Source organism: Sander lucioperca, chromosome 8 (assembly GCF_008315115.2).
Source record: "Sander lucioperca isolate FBNREF2018 chromosome 8, SLUC_FBN_1.2, whole genome shotgun sequence".
In the NCBI taxonomy this organism is placed as follows: Eukaryota; Metazoa; Chordata; class Actinopteri; order Perciformes; family Percidae; genus Sander; species Sander lucioperca.
Window position 1 is genome coordinate 20,678,056 of NC_050180.1, and position 20,690 is coordinate 20,698,745.

A 20,690-nucleotide genomic window follows, 5' to 3' on the forward strand; every position below is an offset into this window, starting at 1 on the left:
TTTATTTAAATATTTTCATTTCTTTGGATATGAGGAAATAACAAGGTAAGCAGGTACCTGGTGTTTTTATAAGGCCTAATGAAAGATAAGCACATCCAGTGCTTTTCTTAGGAACTGGCATGGTATTTTCTCTTATTTCAATTTATTTAAATTCAAATAAGCAAGACATTTACATTCCTTTTAGGACAGATAACAATTTCTTAAATTGAGATTCTGCAGATATATTGATAACATGACACATGTATTGTATATTATAGCAAAGCAAACTTTGTGTTATTAAAATATGGTGTGTTTTTTAAAAACTGCACCCTGAAAAGCAGCGTGAAGTGTCATTAGATCACTGATTTGGTGTTAATAAGCGCAGCAATATTGCCAGAAAAACACATTTCCCTTCACATTAAAGTAAAAGTGCCTCAGTGCTTACAGTATATTGAGTTAACTTGGTGTTTTCCAAGACACACTTCATATTATGACTCTGTATCTACTGACATACAAAAACTTTTGCTTCCCCTCAGGTTGTACAGTATGGATGGCTGGCTCAGCATTTCACCAGTGACTGCAGCAAGTCATTTCCGCCCAGATGGTATAACTGTATTATTTTAGATGTTTAACTGTAGGAAGTGTGTAAGACTTGAAAAAAGAAACGCAGCATTGCTCGAAGACAGTTGCTCTATTTACTTTTATAGTCAGCACAAAATCTGGTGCCTGATACTGATACGCTGGTAATTAAAAAACATTTAGAATCAACATCATTATCATCAGTGATTTTACATTCAACACTTTTTTCACACTGGAAACAAAACAAGAATGTTGCTGTGTTTGTACTGTTAAATAACATAACAAAACGAAATAAAACAGGTACAAAAATATCACAAGATCAGATCTACTGTAAAATTAGCATGGAATCACAATAATGTTAGCACAAATTACAGTATACCCCCTTAAAAGACAAAATATAGCCTTGGTATGAAACTAAATAATGTTTTAACCAAAATAAAAGTTAATTTGGTTTGCCTTTGTTTCTACTAAAGTTCATATTTACATTCATTTAGTCCATCTGAACCAGTCTGAGCTGGACTGTTGGAACTAGAGCAGAGATGGTCAGATCAGAGAACAGTATAAGCAAGACTCTGAAAATGAAAGTATATTGAGCCTCATTTCAACAAGTCATCTATTTACCCACCGTGCACACCCTCAGTGAGCACAGATTGTGACATAGCTTGCATCACAAAACTAACACCTCACAGTTTGGTTTCTGAACCAGCCATGCCCCCCATAATGCCTCTGGGTTTGTTAATTTATGAAAATATATTTAAGTGAAGACTGACATCTACAGGCCAAATATAGAATTGCTGCTTATCTTGTGTCTCCTGATCTATTGACTGTAAATTCCTATAAACACTCAAGAAACCCCCAGTTTTCCTTAAGACATTTTTACAGCAACAATAATGAATGTAAGAAGAAATGAGCCTGTCTCATATTCAAAAAGGTATGTTTCTCAAACACAAGCATTAGTTCTGCTTACCACAAGATGGGAGTGTTGCTCTCAACAATTAAATGCGTCGCAAGTACAGTATACTGTGTACAGCACAACAAATACTTTACATTTTCATTTTCAATCAATGTTCTTATATTTGAGACTTTAAGCTGGATATGTCTGAGAAAAACTAGTGTAAATTTGGTTTTATTTGTAAAAGAGATCTTTAGTGGATATCGTTTTTTATCAGAAGTGTCATAACAAGTACATAGAAAACAAGTAGGCCTACATTTCCTCCTGAATGACAATCTTTTCAGGAAATTATTAGCAGCGACTTCCCAAGTAGGTACCAATTCAAAGTAGGTGACTGAGTGATGTACAGTAGCCTAGTTAATGTTGAAAATGCTTGTTAAACGACAATGCACAGTTTAGTTTACAGTAACTGAAGTTTTATGAAAGTGTATGTGACATGAAATAAACTCAGAATGTGACAATTATCAAAGCCATAGTGATGCCAAGCAATATTAAATGGAGTGTAAATAGCTAAATTATGTGAACAACAAACAGGGTTAAGGTCAAAGAAATAAAATCATGGATTTCTGCATTCTCTTTGTTTTTATCTCTGACTCACTCTGACATTTTCCTCAAAGGGAGCAATAAGGTGACCTTTCCCCGTGGCACTCGATGCCACATCTTTAGTTTGTTGAAGTGATCTGTCAGTATGACAGGTCAGATAAATCTCATCTGTTGCCTTAAGAAGCCTAGAGGAATACAAAAGGGAGGTAATCAATCAGTCATAACTCCATTTTGTGTGTGTGTGTGTGTGTGTGTGTGTGTGTGTGTGTGTGTGTGTGTGTGTGTGTGTGTGTGTGTGTGAGTGTGTGTGTGTGTGTGTGTGTGTGTATGTGTGTATGTTTGTGTGTGTGTGTGTGTGTGTGTGTGTGTGTGTGTGTGTGTTTTGTGTGTGTGTGTGTGTGTGTGTGTGTGTTTTGTGTGTGTGTGTGTGTGTGTGTGTGTGTGTGTTTCATGTAGTATGGATAAAATATTACATTTGCCACTATACGTTTTTTTTATTTAAAAAAAAAAACAAAAACGTGTATGCATAATTTTGATGTAATGCCAGGTGCTGAACACAAAGGTCATAACCTGTTTGAATTACTAAATTCATATTCTAAATGACTGATTTATTTGGCTTTTTTTCCCCTGAATAAACATTGACATGTCACTCAAAGCATTCAGCAAAGCAAACTCAAATGTTTCCTGTGATGTTTTTACATTCCTCTGGTACACAGCAAGGCAGAGGCACTCCTAACATCATCCTTAGCACACAGAGATTGCTGCCTTTTTCGGTGGAGCATAACCATCACTGCCACAGTATGAAATTACAGGCTGCCGATCTTTTTCTATGTTCTGATGTGTTCAGGCAAATTCTATTCTATATATCTTCTATACCACTTTAAATCTACTGGAACAAGGAGGAGGTGCTCTCTATAAATACTTTCCTAATATATGCAACCAATTTGTTAGAAAATTAATGGCAAGAAAACATAGCTAGCCATACACCTAAGGCACTATAGGCTTACTTTGTAATGTCCAGCACAAACCAGAGAGCATAGAATGTCTCCATGTAAGTGGCACTGACAGAAAGTTATTTTTGTTCTTTATTGCAGAAATATCATAATAATCATATAATAGCAAAATCTTCCTCCCTTCTCTGTCTCCCTCCCTCTCACCCTCCCTGACTGATTGTATTTGGGTTAGCATCCATCTTATTTGACCTTGAGTAGACCTAAAAGGCAGGGCTACTGCTTTGCTTCTTATTCTGATTGTACAAGTCAAAGGTTGTTCATTATAACTCTTAAAAATCCTTTCATTACCATTATTTCTTATACAAATATAGATATGACAACTATTTAGGACAAATGGGCTATTTTATTACTAATTTTGAAAAAAATGCAAATTATTGGGCAGAATTTTGAGCTCACACTATTTTTACAAATTCATATAATATACCTTGTAAATTAGATGTTTATATTTGTGAGTGAAAGCGTGTTTTCATTAAACTAATCCAGAAAAAACTCACATGGTTTTATTGTTGTTCCCTTGGTAACAAGCAAACCCTTGCCCTTAGCCTACTGGCATTCGTGTGGATCGTACCACTTTGTGGTCGTAGGGGGGATCATCGGAGATATAAGTTATAGAATTACCTCTTTTTGCCAAACACGTATTACGTTAAAATCAACGTAATGCATCTAAAACTGTGACATAACATGTCGTTTGCGGCTCTTTATTTTAAACGTTGTATATTCAATTATCGATCGTCTTTAGGCTTCTCAGCGAACCCTGGAAACCCCCGTAATCAAATTAAACTGACGATCGTACAGTAAGCTGTCAAAAGCTTGTTGCTTAAATCTGTGCAGCGCTACAGTAAAGTAATGAAGCAACGAGGTCGAAACAACGAGCTATAATTCTACGAACAGAGCGATAATTAAATGGGTTGTTAAACAGACATTTTGGGAGCACTTGCCATCTTGTTTTCGTTAACGTTAGTTCACTTGGACTGCAGTGTCGTCTGTCCTAGCTGGTGCGTGATTGCTGTTTCCTTCTGGGAAGCGGTTCATCCTTGATGATGAGGTAAGCAGGTGCACTTCTTAGCTAACAGTGTGGCTAACGTAGGCTAATAAACGTTAATGTTAATGTTCTTTATACCGTTAGCCCAATGACAGCGGTGTCTTTAGCTTGCTAGCTAAGTATTCGTGTGATTGACGTTAGCTAGCTAAAGTAGCCGAGGATGAGAATGCAAATCTAACTACGTGAACCATGCTAACGTTAGCTACCCCTCGAAGTACCAAACTACAAATAAGACGATAGTGTCAGTCAACGTTAACGTCAGTGACAGTCATTGTAACGTGGTATTGTAACGTTAGCCTATTTTCTGCTGCTTGCTAATTGAGAGACAACTGTATATAACATTACTGTAACGTGGTATGGGCGGGACATCCATATTCAGACCAGCGAAATTCACATTTACCCTTCCATGAAATATGGACAACAAACCTTCACAATTAATTTAAAGTATTTTCTAACGGCTTTAAACAGAATTACAATCGCGCAAGATGCCCTTAGTTGTGTTTAATCTGCCTCTAAGTGGTGCAATATCATGTGTGCATCTTCTCATTTTTAATTAACTGAATACGGCAGCATCTGTCCGCAATATTACCTACTGTTCAAACTGGAAAAAATGTATCACCAAGAATAATGCCATTCATAAAATACAATGTAAGCTATGCAACAGGACTCTCACCTTAATTTAGACAAATACCAAAAATAATGTTTAAATATCAGTACTAAAAAGTAGTGATGTGGCAGAGTTTTAAATGAACTGCTCTGGCTAAACAGCACACCATCATGTCATGAACTCAATATATTTTACTGTAAAAATAGTCTCTATTATACACAGCAACAATTGTGGTCAATTTTGAGAGTTTATCTTGTCAATCTTGGGATTTATCATGCTCGATTTCACATGAAACTCTTTTTGTGTGAGAAGTTACATATCAGAAGTCAGTATGCATGGGAAATAAATGAATTATGTATGCATTTTTGCTAAATCTAGGCAGACAATTTTGAATTAGGATTATTGGGTTATTATTAGAGATTATTGATTTAATGTGTGTGAAGGTGCTACACAAAAGTGTATTATGAAAAATTACCATATTTTGTATGGTGGGTAAGTTACATTGCATGATACTTTACATTTAACACTTGTTCTATTGCACACATTTTAGAAGTGTAATGATGGTACAACAGTAAATATGATGGTGCAGGACTCTATACACTTTATACAAAAGCTCTGATGTACTCTGGTATCAATATTGAAACCTGGCTTATTAAGCAGTTGTAATTACACAATTGAAATGGCAGACGTCCAAATAATGCAATTGATTTAGGCCTATTACAGAAATTGTACTTTGTAAAGTATGTTCAGGACACTCATTGATGAGCTACATGTTATATACATGGTCTAATTGGGGCAAAAGGTTTGTTCAGTGTTAGTAGATATATCATTTCTTGTGTTTATACTATAAGTGTTGAATTCAGTCACTTCTAACTAATAGAATTCATTTTATTTATCCTTTTATTCATAGATAAAGGATAAATGGTCAAATGCCAATAGTGTCTTGCTCCAAGCTGTGCACAAACAGTGCATCAGCTCCTGGTTTTCTATTGGCCAATATCTGACTGGGAGGATCTTCCTGGGGGCTGGCACGCAGGCAGGAAGGGGGGTGGCTGAAAATGCTTCAGCCAGAGTTGGACAGGCAATTTTTACTGTTGTGAAGAGAAAATCTTTGGTCACTGAATCGTAGGACAAAGAGGGGGTTAAAAGCGGTTGTTGCCGTCATTATATTACCAAGTTACCTGCTCAAAAGTTGGTCTCTAACCAAGATTCTCGGTTTGGGACAGAAGTTCTTTAGTGCTACATGAAGTGAGAGAGGTAGGTTTCCGTGCTCTGTTTCCTGACTTGCACCCAGAGGAATTTGCTGCAGTATGCTGTGGGATAGCATGCATTGAAGCTGAGCGGCTGCTATATATATATATATAGAAGATCTGGGTTAACTACAGCAGAGTTTATTCTAAATCTGTGCCTTTTGTGTCTTTGTACATTTGTAGACAATGTAACTTGCTCTCAGTGGAGAAACCTCTCAACTCTGGTAAATATTTATTCAGCTCTCAAGTTAACCACTTTTTCTGCCTTCTCAGCAACTTCCTGTGTGTTTTACCAGTTAATGGGCTGGTCTGGCTATACCGCCCTGTCTTTGACTCCCAACGTGACGTGTGTTTAAGCTTTGTCTTCCTTTTATTCTGTATGTGCTTTGGTGGGCCAAGAGTCAGCATATCTGACGGTAGCAATTTGGCACCAAGTGCCCCACAGTATTAGCAAGTAGAGAGTAACAGTGTGATGGAAAATAGGTTATAGTGAGCAGAGAGAGCGTACAGACTATGTGTGATAGATGAAAATCTAGTATGTGTGGAAGATGAAATCTAGTTTTAATTGACAGTCTGTTGTAGTGGATACTGATAAATAAAATGTATTACAAATGTAGCATAACATTCATCTTATGGTTCTATGGATTTAAGCTTTGGAAATGTTCATATAGGCCTGCTATTATTGATTGATTGATTGATTACCATGACACCACCCAGCTACACAGCCTGGGCCCAGACTAGCACAACTGGCTCTGTGTTTGTAACTTGCTTACGTTTTTATTGAAGAGGTACGGCCTTGAGAAATAAATTGTGGAATGTGCAGACATAATATGGCATCAACAACAACCATCACAACATTTCTGAAGTTTAGAATGGTCCGTCGAAATAATGAGCATCTGTACATTGTATTATCTGTTAACTAGCTACCATTAGCAACATTAGGCTGGCAAAAGATACATCTAGATGTTCATCTTGAGATGTGTGTGCACTGTGCAGACACAGGGCAGAAAGAAAGCAACATGACAGAGAGATCAACACATGATGAGGAGTTATTGTAGAGTAAACCACTAAATCACAAAAATAGTTAGTGGAAATGGTTCCGTTTACCAAGAGGGAAACATGCCTTCCCCTACAGAGTACATGCATAGTGTTATTGATCTAGTGATCTGGTCAGATCACTAATTTTGGTAGCAACAAACTATAATACTGCTGTATTTTGTTTTGTTTTGTGCAATACAAAAGCCCAAGTAGTTTACAGTGTCATAAAAGAGACAAAAGCATGAATGCTCACATTTGAGAAGTTGGAACCAGAGAATGACTGGAGCTGTGTTTAAGAAATGATTCAAACGATTAGTCTCTGCTAAAGAACAGATGACGGTCTCTAGTAAATAGAAGAAAGTACATGAGATGCTATCAGTGTTTATGGTAGCTCTAAATGTGCAAATTGTAGAGTAATGACACATAATTGTAATGTTTATTTGGATACAAATTCTGTAATATACATGTTTTTGTCTTTCAGATCCCCAGCTTGAAGTTGGTCCGTCTACAGACTCAATTAAGCACCCACACAGGATACCTCAGCTGCAAGTCCTCTGCTACCACTTTGCACAACGTCAGCGCCTAAGCCATAATATAAGAGGACAGAGATAATGACCTGAGAATGAATGAGAATTAAATTCCCCTCACTTGTCTGATATTTATGGGCACCATCATTTGTGGAATATACACTTGAATGTGTCACAGAAAAACATACATCTGCAGTTGTTTCTTTTTGATGGGTGATTTCTCAGTGATTGACCAGCCATCTGATCTTTCTGCTCCAGTTGATGGAGGACTCACCAGGTTGTTTTAAAAGAGGACTTTGCACATAGAGCCAACCTACAGTTTTTGGTGTATTAGGCACAATAAGATTGACTTAAAATAATTTATGAATGGCGTTGAACATGTCTTCAGTAAGAGACACAAAATGGCTAACTCTGGAAGTCTGTCGACAGTTTCAGCGAGGAAACTGTTCACGTAGTGATGAGGAATGCAAATTTGCTCATCCACCGAAGAGCTGCCAAGTTGACAATGGGAGAGTTGTTGCCTGCTTTGACTCCCTGAAGGTAAGAAATACTGCACACCCTCATATAAAGGTATATGTTTCATGAAATGAAACATTTACTTGTTACCGGTGTCCCTGAGGTAATGGTTTCTCTATTGTATTATACCAAATCAAAAATACAATTTTTACATTTATTTTTTTTATTTTTTTTTTTTTTTACATATTTTTGCTCTTCTAAAACGTTTTTGGGATTACTCGAAAGTGCTCTTGGGGTTCTATCTCCTTTCCCATCAAATACAGTTAAACATGCAGGTCTACCTAGCTAACCAATGATAACAACATGACATGAGTCGGGGTGTGAGTTTGGAAAAGCATTCCTGATATCATTCATAGTTATCTACACTGCGATGTTCTAACATGTACTGTATAGTATGCGATGAAAACAAATATTTCTTTCTACTCCTATTTCCTCTTCCTCCCCTGTAAGTGTTAATAATAGAGGAAGGAAATGATCCTTGATTACTACTGTCAGTTTAAAGTCTTAACCCCACCTAATGGTGAAATCCCCCCTCCCCCCATATTAAGCTGCCCCAACATCTGGTTTCATGTAGAAAGATGTCAAAACTATAGGTAATATGACACTTCCAAAAATAGAGCACCTCATCACTTATCTAATCTAGATAATAGAATATATTTCTGGCAGCCGGTTGGATTACATGAGACACCAAGACTGCCTTAATCCACTCTCACACATTCACTATCACCACACAATACAGCTTTGCCCCCAGGATTATTCACATGTTGAGTCATCGTCTTATCTCCTTACTGTAGGCAGTTTATACACAGCTTGTCTGGACAGGGCCTTCTCTGTGCCCCAGGGGTCAAGGGCTTGGACCGAAGGCTTACACTGGCTACCGTATTCCTTTTATCTTAAAACAACATTTATGGATTTGACCTGCATCAATTTTGCCGACAAAATATCAACATCAAGACATCACCATTTGAAAATATACATAAACTAAATTGTGGACTTCATTTTGGTGCATTTTCATAAATATAAACAGCAAACAATAGAACAATTGTACACAATAGAGATGTTAAATTCCTATTGGGACTAAGTGAGTAAATTAAAATAGATATCACGCCTAGTTTTATTTTACAATTACAATATTTTAGAAACCTAGAATTACCGTTTGTGTCAGCTAGCAGTTGTTGCAGTCATGTGATGATGTCGCAGTTCCTCTTCATGAATAGGCTTTTGTCCGAGGAGTCATCAAATGTCTGTTACTGACATGGCTTCTGGCATAATGTCAACTGGTACTAACTCAGTAGCTGGTACTCACCCTCAGCCTTTGTTTATGAAAAAAAAATAGAGCTAGCTGCCCAAATAGTACTTCCCAAACAAATGATGTTTTTCTCTTACTTGTCCACTGATTGCATTTTATTGACATGTGATTTGTGAATCAATAGAATAGATCAATTGCTTCTAACAGGGTTAACTATTACACAGAAGAATGTGCACATGCTTTGCTATTGTAACTAGTATCTCATGACATCCATTAATGCAGTTGAATGTCTTGTTGATATACAAACTTGAGCTGTTTCCTGTGGCTAGCTCCTCTCATATAGCTGAGAAGTAAGCATACCCATTCATCACTTAATGCAACTTCAGCTAGATACTGTCAAGACAGAGGAGCCTCAGCTTCCTCATCTTTCACCTCAGTTTAACCCTCCATAGCTGTGGCGCATGAGCCTCTATGCTACTGTATTACGCAAGGCATACTTTCATTTCATACTTTCAAGCTGTTTCAACTGTAAACTAGAAAGTTGTATAACAATTAAACATTAGACATTAAAAGAATACTTTCCAATAATACTGGATTTTTTCAGAGCTATATCCAGACTAATGACACTAAACAACACATTAAACCTACATGGATATTCACCATAAATAACATAAATCTCTTGGGAGAAATGCAAATGATGTGAAATTACTTCACTTGATTTGAATATGAAGGGCAGGGGAAGCTAACCTCTCATTAGGAAAATACAGATGTTTGATTGACAGAACTTGTATTGGTAGATTTATTTTAAAGTCCAAGAGGAGATAGTAATACTTAAGCTTAATAACCATACCAGACTGTTGAAATATAAAGCAAATCACCATTTGATTCCCTTTGGACCACTGTGCTCCTTACAGCTCTGTCTATAACATTTATATTGGCACATCATCTACATCCAAAGCTAACATTCAATGCCAATGTGGGAAATGGTGTTTCCTTTCTGTAGCAAGGAAGTACAGTTGTAGTGTAGATTGAGGTGATGGATAGTTGTGTAGAACACATCTGACTTTTATACTGGAGGAGGACCTTTGCATCTCATTTTAGACCAATAATTAAAGCCACTGTTTCAAAGAACAACTGTAAAATGTTATGATGAGGAACAATAACAATATTTATAGGAATATGTGATCTGTTTCTTTATGCCTTTTTTATTTTCTCTGAAAACAGGGCCGATGCTCAAGAGAAAACTGCAAGTATCTTCATCCACCTTCACACTTAAAAACCCAGTTAGAGATAAATGGGCGCAACAACCTCATCCAGCAAAAGACAGCAGCAGCTGTGCTTGCCCAACAGATGCAGCTCATGATCCCAGGACACAGCATGCAGCCTGTGGTAAGGTCCTCATTCAGTAGTTATTAAGAATGAACTTCTATGTGTTATGGTGCTTGTCTCACTTGTAATATGTAACATTTTCCCTCATAGCCAACATTTCATGTTACACAGGGACTGGGCACAAATACTGGTCTTAGTTATGGTTCATACATGACACCTTTGAGCCATGGAATGAGCCTCATCCCAACAGACAACCTCTCCAGCACCCAGGTTCTTGTTTCTGGGAGCCCCCCCGTCACGGTCCAGAGCTCCTCCTCCTCTTCTTCTTCTTCTTCTCCCTCACAGAAGCTGCAGCGTTCGGACAAACTAGAGGTATTCATGCATCACAAGGGGAGATTTAACATGAAAAAATGCATTAGTTCTGTGGGTTGACATAATCTGGCTACATGCTAAAATGCTGAATTCTTGTCACTGTCTTTATAATTGCTCCTCTCAGGTGTGCCGCGAGTTTCAGCGGGGAAACTGTGCAAGAGGGGAGACAGATTGCCGCTTCGCTCACCCCAGTGACAGCCCAATGATTGACACCACAGATAACACTGTCACTGTTTGCATGGACTACATCAAGAGCCGCTGCTCCAGGGAGAAGTGCAAGTATTTTCACCCGCCTGCACAATTGCAGGCCAAAATCAAATCCAGTCAACAGCAAGTCAATCACACAGCCGTCGCAGCCCAGGCTGCAGCCATGGTAAGAGAGAGTCTTATCCTTCTCACCAATGAAAAGTGTTTTTAGTTTGCACAAAAACACATTATCCTACCAATAATATGGTGGTTTTTAGTGTAATTGTGTTTGCCATGACATCACTGAATGTGGAGCGCTATACATTTATATACTATCATTTGTAATGGCACATTTAATTTAGTGGCATTAGTATATGCCCCTAAAATTTAATTGATGTCTAAGTGTTAAACAAAGCAGGAAAACAGCAATTTGAGTCATTGTTAAACCCCCTTCAGTTAAAACTGTAAGATAAAGGTCAGATTAGTGATTTCTATGATCAGGTGTTTTCAAAGTCTGATACTGTGCCCCCCTCAGACCAAATCAAGACAGTGCGCACCACCCACCACCCCACTGCTTGTAAACAGGAAGTACTACTCAACGTTAAAAGTATGCTGAATTAGCTATTAGTGGGTGTGTACCCATATACAGACAACATTTACTGGATTATTTTTTACTGAAGAAAACTGAAAAACGGGATGATTTTCAGACACTTCTCTTGAGTTCTAATGAGCATCTTTTTCTATGTTGTTGTTGACCAAGTCATGACTCAGACAAGGAGTGCCTTTTTTGTCTCAAATTGTGAGCAAAATCAGCAGGCCAAACTACAATAACTTCCTGTTGTTTATAGAACACAGCCCCGCCAACACACACACACACACACACACACACACACACACACACACAAACACTAACTCTCCCACGCACCCCTGGGGCGGCACACATCAGAGTTTGAAAACTTCTGTCTTAGACTTTGTAATTTAAATTAAAGGGATTTTTAGTCATAAATAGAAAATCTGCTCTTTGTCTGTTTCTTTTCTGATAATTAAATACATATGCCTGTTTTTAATGCTGTTTACAAATGCCACAGACATAAACAGACCTGTCATGACATCAGAAAACATTACAAAGAAGGATAAGATGAGATTAGAATCATGGTAGTTGTTGTCAAGGGTTAGTCCTTGTATTAGAATGCCTGTCAATCAAATTGAGAGCAATAGCAGGTTCCATCTTGCATTTTGATTTTTTTATCACTATATAACAACTATGCTTTTTGCTGACATTATAAGGCTTGTGCCTTTAAACAGGCCCAATCAAAAGATGTATATTTTCTGTTAGCACATGCACCAGACACCCCATAGACAGAACCGGTGCTAAATTACAGTTAACTGAGAAATGGCATTTTAAACAGTTTTATTATGTGCTATACAGTATGAATCATTATAATGGCTAAGCTTTGTAATAACTGCCTGCATGGAAAAGTGCACAAAAGAGCAAAGTCATCTGTTACGTACTCTGGACCAACTTGACAGTTCCACTTCATAATTTCTGCCATTTCCTTTTCCAATTCTTGCATCTAAAAACGTTTCTTGGTTTAGTTTCAGTTTTAACATTAACTTACTTTAGTTAAGTTTATTTTAACATAATGCATGTTCAGGTCTTTCACTTGCCAAAGCCTATGCCACCTGGCTTCAGTAAAATGTGCTTCCTTACCCTCCATAGACCATCCACATCACTTTTCATTTACATCATTTTTAATGGTTACTTAACATTTACATAATATTTTTGTTTAATGAAATGTAGGTTGTATTTTAAGCTCACAGAAGCAATTATGTTTTGCTGTGTACGGTACAAGTAGAGGAGGCAACTGACATTCCACCAAAAGCGAGTGTGAATGTAGTAAATGGAGCTCCACATTCTGTGTTTTATGACATTGCATACATAGTTATTTCAACTGTTTATTTGTGTATGTCATAAAACCAAGTCGTTTTTCATTTAACAATAAAATGTTCAGTGCTTGATGTGCATAACATTGTTATCCCTTCCTAAGACCACTGTGCATAGTACCACTGATTGCATCATGGTAGTGGTAGTGTTTTGATTACAATTAACAAACTCGGATCGAGTAATGTTATAGTGATCAATATACAGTGTAAAAAAATACAAGATTGTGGCCTATCATTGTAAATCTTTGTTGCCAAAGCTATTGATTGACTACATGTTGACCTACTAATGAAGGAGTCTTTAGTTAGTGTGTCCTTTAATCAGTTATTTTGGTTACTGTGCATGCATATTGTGTTTTATGTGGTATACTACATTCAGATTATTTTGTTTTTGTTTTCCCCTTCTCACCTTTCCACAATGCTGTCCCCCATGACGCACCTCTGCTTGCTGTTACCTGTATGTTAAACGCTTGAATCCCATTGGCCCACTGCCATCATGTGCTCGCTGCCTGCTATTAAAAGACTCAGTCGACTGCCAAAGCAATGAAGCGATCCCTCGAGGCAACTGTAGACCTGGTATTTTCACCTTTTGCTTGGGTTGTAGCTATTAATTGTACTGTAACAACTTTTCATTTTTGTCATTGTGGTTTAAAGCTTCTTCAAGTCTCACATAGTCTTTGTGTACACAGTCATCATCAGTAGCTTTAAGTGCTTAATTTGAAAGATGTTTTAAACATTTTGGTTATTCCATTCATATTTGAATCCTAAAACATGCTTGATTTTTCCACTATGTGAAAACAGTCACCTTTATTGTGTAGTCGTGTTTGCCGTTTTTCCATATTTTTGTAAACAAATACTAAATATTAAGTGTAAAAAGCGTAGCTGAACAGAGAGAAGAGAAGGTTTTGGTGTGTCATGTCTCCTCTTGTTTCCTTTCAGGGCTATCCCTACAGTGTACCCCTACCAAAGAGACCAGCTTTTGAGAAGAGCAACTGGGCCAGCTCTCTCCTCAGCCCTAGTTTTTTGCACTACCAACAGGCTCTAGCCAACTCACAGCTGCAGCAGCCCACTGCTGCATTTTATCCCACAGGTGAGCTTCTAAACGAGATGTGGATTTAAAGCTAAAGTGGGGAATTTCATACACTTTTCCATTTCATGTGTGTCTGAATTGTTTTGTTTCTGGGGTTAGATACACACTTTTGTTGTCACTTGACTTAAGAACTGAGATGTAGTATATTTTGCTTTACTTTAATCTACATATCTGTTAAGTCTTTACTGTCTAAAGACCAAGGGTCTTATTTGTGTATGCTTACTACACTAAAGATGTCACATGTGGGCTCATGCCAGTGTTGAACATTTCTCTTTCCATTTTATAATCACACAGGTTCTTTCTTCTGCATGGCTCCCGCTAACAGCATGGGTAAGTCCCTTCCTTATTCTTTTATAAACTATGTGTCATATCAATGGAGAACAAAAGTGAAGCTTTCATCTGGCTTTTTTGTTATTCCAGCACAGGAAAGCAAACCGTTGAGTCTTGATCAATCAGGCCCCACATTAAAACCACATCATAAAATGATCCGAAAGGATAATTGTATTGTTTTTTTCTGTCCATATTTGAGCTTTTCTTGTATATATTGTGTGTTTGTTTTGATAATCAAGTCTTGTAATATATAAATAATCCTTTCTCAAACATCAATTCAGGTAGTCAAACAGAATATACTAATTTAAGCAATTTGAGGGATTTTGTCTGTAGAAGTACCACACACCATGGATTAGGAAATTTGATCAGCATCCCTTAGATTCACTTGTTTTTTTATACTCTTAAATGTTTTACATTATTAAAACTGAAATATCTTAAAAAAACAAAAAAACTTTGATCATATTTGGTGGTACATGCCGCCTCTTTTGGGATGTCAAATTATGGACAGATTTCCTAATTGTATCTCTTATCAGCTCTCCTTTTATGTTCTCCCCTGCTGTCTCGCTTTGCTGTGTGATCACATGCCATCTGCTGGTCTAACCCAATGATGGCTTGCTGCTAATGTCATATTGTATTTGCCTGGCAAGAGATAGAAAAACATTGCTATGGTTACCATAATGCTCCACCTCCCTTTTCATTGCTTTCATGGTTCCCTTCCTGAAAAAGTCCCCATGATGTACAGTGCTACGCCTGCTACTGTCTCTGCAGCAACTACTCCCGCCACAAGTGTCCCCTACGCAGCAACAGCACCAGCCAATCAGGTTTGCTCCTTTTTAAAGCTTTCTGTCATAAATCCTTGAGCTCTGAATAAGTGCTTCATCTTTATATCAGGGGAGTTGCTTCATCAGCATAGCATTGTCCTGCTTGCGTTGCCTGTCATTAAGCTTTATCTACCTGTAGACCTTTAGTTGAACTAGGCCGCATCTCACCCCTTTCCCTGATGACAGACATCATTTATTTAGAGGTCTTCCATCTGCAAATAGTGGTGTTGCATATATTCTTTATTGCATGTTTTTTGCTTTGTTCCATGTCAGTGTCTATTTCACTACTCAATACGCAGTTTAAAATGTTCTCTACAATAAAAGCTTAGGTACTTGCCATACTGGTTGTAATAATATGTTAATAATTGCATTCATTGTATTATTATCATTTGTGAAAATATGCTGCCCTAATTGGGGTTTCATTTTTATGTGTGAAACTGTAATGAGACATCTTTCAGGAGTAGAGATGTTAAGCTGTGTGTGAGTATGTGTAGCATGCTACAGCTGATAGACAACAGCTACTGTAGTGTACACTGCCAAAAAAAAGTTAAAAAATTCAGAATTTCTGTTCCGCGTGTGCAAGTAGTAGACAATATTAGACAGGTTTGGGTCACAGGGCATACTGAACCAATGTTGCATACCAACCGTCCTGTACCGAAATGGTTTTGGACGAATACATGTACAGATACAGCTATACTACTCACCTTATGCCTTAAACTCTCTCTGAATGACTTGCTCTGACCAGTGTCAAATCGCCAAAATAAAAACACTTTAACTTTTTTTTCTAAATTTAAACTTCATGAGACATTATATTTTGGTCATTTTAGCCTCACAGACTAAAACATTTGACGTTTTGATGGCTGGAGATTGTAGAGGAGTCAATGTAAAATATTTGAAAAAAACAATATTAATTACTTTGTTAACCGTCTTCCTTTCTTAGTTCAGACATTTGTTCCACATGTGTAGTGTCATATGCACAAATATAAAACATCTTTACAAATGCATGTGCAGCTGAGCATTACACAACACTGTAGATTGCAGTGAAGTTACACAATAGGCAGAGTTCTGGGGAAATGTGTATAAAAGTATGTATAATATACTTGTGCAATATATTCTATTTTATGTAATGGTACAGCTATGAAAACTGTCATAAGTTGTGGCAAGTTTTTTTTTTTATAAAGTTAAAGACCTAAGGGGAAATTACAACCAATATCAAGATTTTAAGGGGTTTAAGGTAGTTGTTTCATTTCATTTTATCAATTGTATATCCATCACAATGATCATTCTTCATGAGCACTTTTGTCATGTAACAAAAACATGTCTGCAAACACTAAGTGACTGTCTCTTGTCCCTGAAACAGATCATCCTCAAGTAACCACCAGAAACAGAAGTCCGTGCCATGTTGCTGCTGTTAAAGACGCCAAACAGCTGCTCTGTAAATATTCTGTTAACACCACACACTATCTACAACAATCTCCATGCTGATAACCTCACTGAAGAAAAGGTTGTAGACATTACTTTGATCTCTCATTATAAATTACATAGCTCAATTACTAGGATTATACTGCGTTAGATAAGTGTCACAGAAGATTATTGTATGCACGCACCTTTGCACCTGCATTAACATGCATCCTCAGTAGTGTGCATAATATCCTGGTTTCTATTTCCTAATCCAATTCTGACAGAGGTCAGAGGTGCATTTAGCCTCTTAATCAGCTGAAATGCAATGTGTCTCCAGTTCACATATAGGAGCCTCAAAAGGAAAATAAGTTTTCTGAACAAATCCAACCAGGAAACACATGGAAATCAAACAAAAACAGGCAGTGCAGGTACAGTAGTAACACCTAATATTAACTGATATTGAAACATGCTGAAATGTTGTTCACTGACAGTTTAAAAGTATGTAAATAGTACAAGAGGATGGGATGAGCATGACAGATCTAATCTGAAAACAATACATGTTAAGACCAGGTGTAAAGGGGTCCTATATTGTTTAAATTGTATCCTCAACATATTGAGCAACAAATTATTTTTCCTTTCTTGAATATGTTATGTAAACTAAAATGTTTTTTCACATTAATGATTGTTTATCTAGTGCCAGCTTTAATTATTTCAAACAAACTAGTAAAACACACTTATTTTAACTTTGAACTTTGAATTCTACATTGTAAAAATTACGAAAGTTTCCTTTAAATGTTCTGAGGGTAGATCATCTATATATATTGTATAACCTGTCATCCCCAGAGAACAGGATCAGTGCTCCACCTCCTGGTGTGCCTTTGCATTGCATATACAGAATGTTTGCTGCAGATACTTTTTTCTTGAAGGCAGTGAGTGAAGCAACAATGATTCAAACATTTAGGTTTTACCCTCTTTATTATAAATTTAAAAGAAATCCCAAATATTTGGGTTATTGGTCACAGTGATGGTTGACTTGCTGATGTATCTGGAAGTGGTTTTCACTGGAGCCAGTTTCACAAAGATATACTTTGACTATGGCTTAGGTCAAACTAATCAGTCAGTTTTCAGATGTTTGAATGAATATGCTGCACAAAGATGTCTAGTTCTTAAGTATCTTAAGTAGGACTAATGGCTGACCACGTAACCACAGGAATCCGCTTAGCAGAAAATGTTCTGATTCAAAAGTTATAAGGACATTGTACTGGGAAGATTCCCCTTCTCATTTCTCGCTCCGCCATATTGTTAGAAACCGATAAATTATGAGTCATGTTCTCCTCCTTTTTGTAGATTGGTGACACTGCTCAGCAGGTGTCACTGATTGTTACCATGGAAACACTGGTCAACAGGTGTCACTGATAGTTAATATGGAATTATCTTAGTTCTAAATTTGGCTGCTGGTAGGGTCACTCACGTTTTCGGCTTAACATAAGTCTATCTTTATTTTTGTAAGACTGTCTAACTTGCATCAACGAAATCTATGTGCAAAATCAGAACGGGCCTTACATTACAGACCAGTCTAAAATATCTTTATGAAACCAGCTCCTGGTTCAACATGAACATTTAGCAAACCATGTTTTTAATAAGAGCCTCCACAGCCATTGACTCAGTAAAGGGTGTTAGAATTACTACCACTCAAATTCAAACTGAAGTCCCTGTAATCCCATCAGGGATAAATTGAGTAGTGTGTGAACTGTCAGTCTTAATGTTACAGTCAGTTGTCAGTACTGTATTATTTGAATGTTACAAGTGCCTAAAGAATTGTGCAGATGAGGATATCCCTGCATATTTAAAAGGCTTTGTGTGAAAAATCACTCGATTAAATCTACTCTACTTAAGTCACATTTAGAGAGAAATGTTTTGCAATGCTACGTTAGTGCATTAAGTCTTTCAATTAATTTTCACAGAGGAAATTTGTGTGAGTGTACTATGTATAAGAGTTGATATCAAGCTTAATTTCATGTGTTTCAATTTTAAGATGATTAATGTATGACAATTGTTTCCAAATTAGTTTCATGCACAGTACAATACTTTTAAGGAGGTAGATGTTTGGTGAAGTTTTAGTCGTGTATGCTTGATACCACATTATGCAATTACCCGTCTTTTGTTTGAAACTGACAGCAGACAGAGTGGGTATTGTGTCTGGTTAAGTAAAAAACAAAACAGATGTTAAAAACAGTTTTCACTCATATATGTAACATTCTCTTCAATAATTTTCATGTAAGTTTTAGTTCCTTGTTTTGCAAACAGCTTGTGCAAATATCAATATTTGATATAAGTTTTTGTTTTTTATGAAAATGTGTGTGTACAATTATGTGTGATTAACTCTGACAATCCACCAAGAGATACTTCATTTGTTCACATTTTCTTTTTCATTTGTTATGAAAAGTTTGACACATTATTGGTTGGAATATAAGGAGTATATTTAGAGTATACTACTGCATATTTTACTAGTTTAACATTAGAAAAGAAGGCTTTTAAACTGTATTCTCTTCTATTTTATGATGAATGTAATTTATTAAACTGACTTTAGCTCTGCTGGAGGTTCCTCAAAGGGCCTTGATCTGTTGTATTAGCCTATGATAAGCCGTCTTGTGTCAAGGGTTTAAATGTTGGAGCAAAAAAAAAGCTTAAAACATTTCATCCCTGTCACTGCCTTGTCACCTGTGAGGGACAACAAACCTTTGTATGAGCAAGGCAATAGAATTGCTTTTAATGTACAAAAGTGCATTGTACAGGCCACATTTTATGAAAAGTAACTTTCATAATAGTGTAATAATAGTTTGTCATTTAATTGTTTTGATGTGTTGCTGAGGCAATCTGAAGTTGCAGTGATTAAAAACTGTATTTTTGTAGGGGATGCTTTTGTTTTTCCTCCTCACAATAACACATTAGATTGTACTGTCAGATATTTCACTTTATTATGCCATGGTGAAACACTGTAAGTGATCCAATGCATGAGAATATATTTTGAAATGTAAATTTTGTGTTTTATATGGTTTTCACTGCATGTTAACATCTTGCAGCAAACATATAATCCACCCTCAGAGAATCTGCAGTCAGGGGGTCAGCAGTTGATGGTTCAGCGGCTGTTTGAACCTTCATTTTCTTTTCATATGTTTGCTTTTCAAGTTTAGGTTGTAATTAGATATATGACATGTGTTCCCTTATTTATTTTACCTGCAAATAAAAAGGCATATAGCCAAATGTTTGTTTTACACCTTTTGGCAAAAAGCTTGAATGTCATGGATACACCCACACATGGAGGTTGTTTGAGATTTGGGTCACCCAGTCAAAAAGATGTGGACAGTAAGAATGTTTGGTCTGACTGACTAAAGCACTTTCTCAACCGTCAGACTGAGAGGACATGCTTTTTGTAAACTTTGCCTTATCTTTAATCTATTCCTAAGTTTGTATTTGTTCAGTAACTAAGAATTTCATTTTGTCTAATAAATAAAACTCATTTCACTGAATTTTTTCGTTGAAATTATTGCTACATGAGTTTTGAGTTTGAAGCCAAAATGACAGTTTGTAAATTAAACCCAAAAACCGTTCTGATAGGACTGGCTAAATTGCTTGTTAAATGATATCACAGATCGAAATATGCGAATACCATTTGATTCCATCCTGGCCTGAATATAAACTGCCCCTCCTTTCTTTTTAAACTTACTTGTGAACATTATTTTATTTGTGCATAATTAAACATTTCATGTGGCTAGTTTTGTTCCTGTAAATTCAAAATTGTGTAAAATCTAATATTGCAAATAAATAAACGTCAAGTAAATGCCGTGCTGTGAGCTCTGTTTGATTTTCCACTGTGCATTTATTTTTACATAATTTTAATACCAGTCATATAAAGACCCTAAAA

At 36.7% G+C, this 20,690-nt stretch overlaps 1 protein-coding gene across 5 annotated transcripts; it reads left to right on the forward strand.

Moving 5' to 3' along the window:
• Positions 1-3,832: 3,832 nt before the first annotated feature.
• Positions 3,833-20,295, forward strand: LOC116047812 (muscleblind-like protein 2a). 5 transcript variants are annotated; one of them, XM_031296820.2, is made up of 10 exons: positions 3,833-4,111; positions 7,485-8,070; positions 10,520-10,684; positions 10,775-10,996; positions 11,121-11,369; positions 13,646-13,699; positions 14,063-14,213; positions 14,508-14,543; positions 15,270-15,364; positions 16,725-20,295. In XM_031296820.2, exons 2-10 carry the CDS (start codon positions 7,897-7,899, stop codon positions 16,737-16,739), a joined length of 1,161 nt encoding a protein of 386 aa, XP_031152680.1. In that variant the 5' UTR covers positions 3,833-4,111; positions 7,485-7,896; the 3' UTR covers positions 16,740-20,295. The 5 variants fall into 5 exon arrangements, with proteins under 5 accessions (XP_031152680.1, XP_031152672.1, XP_031152704.1 ...); XM_031296812.2 differs by lacking the exon at positions 15,270-15,364; XM_031296844.2 differs by lacking the exon at positions 13,646-13,699.
• The last annotated feature ends 395 nt before the right edge of the window (positions 20,296-20,690 follow it).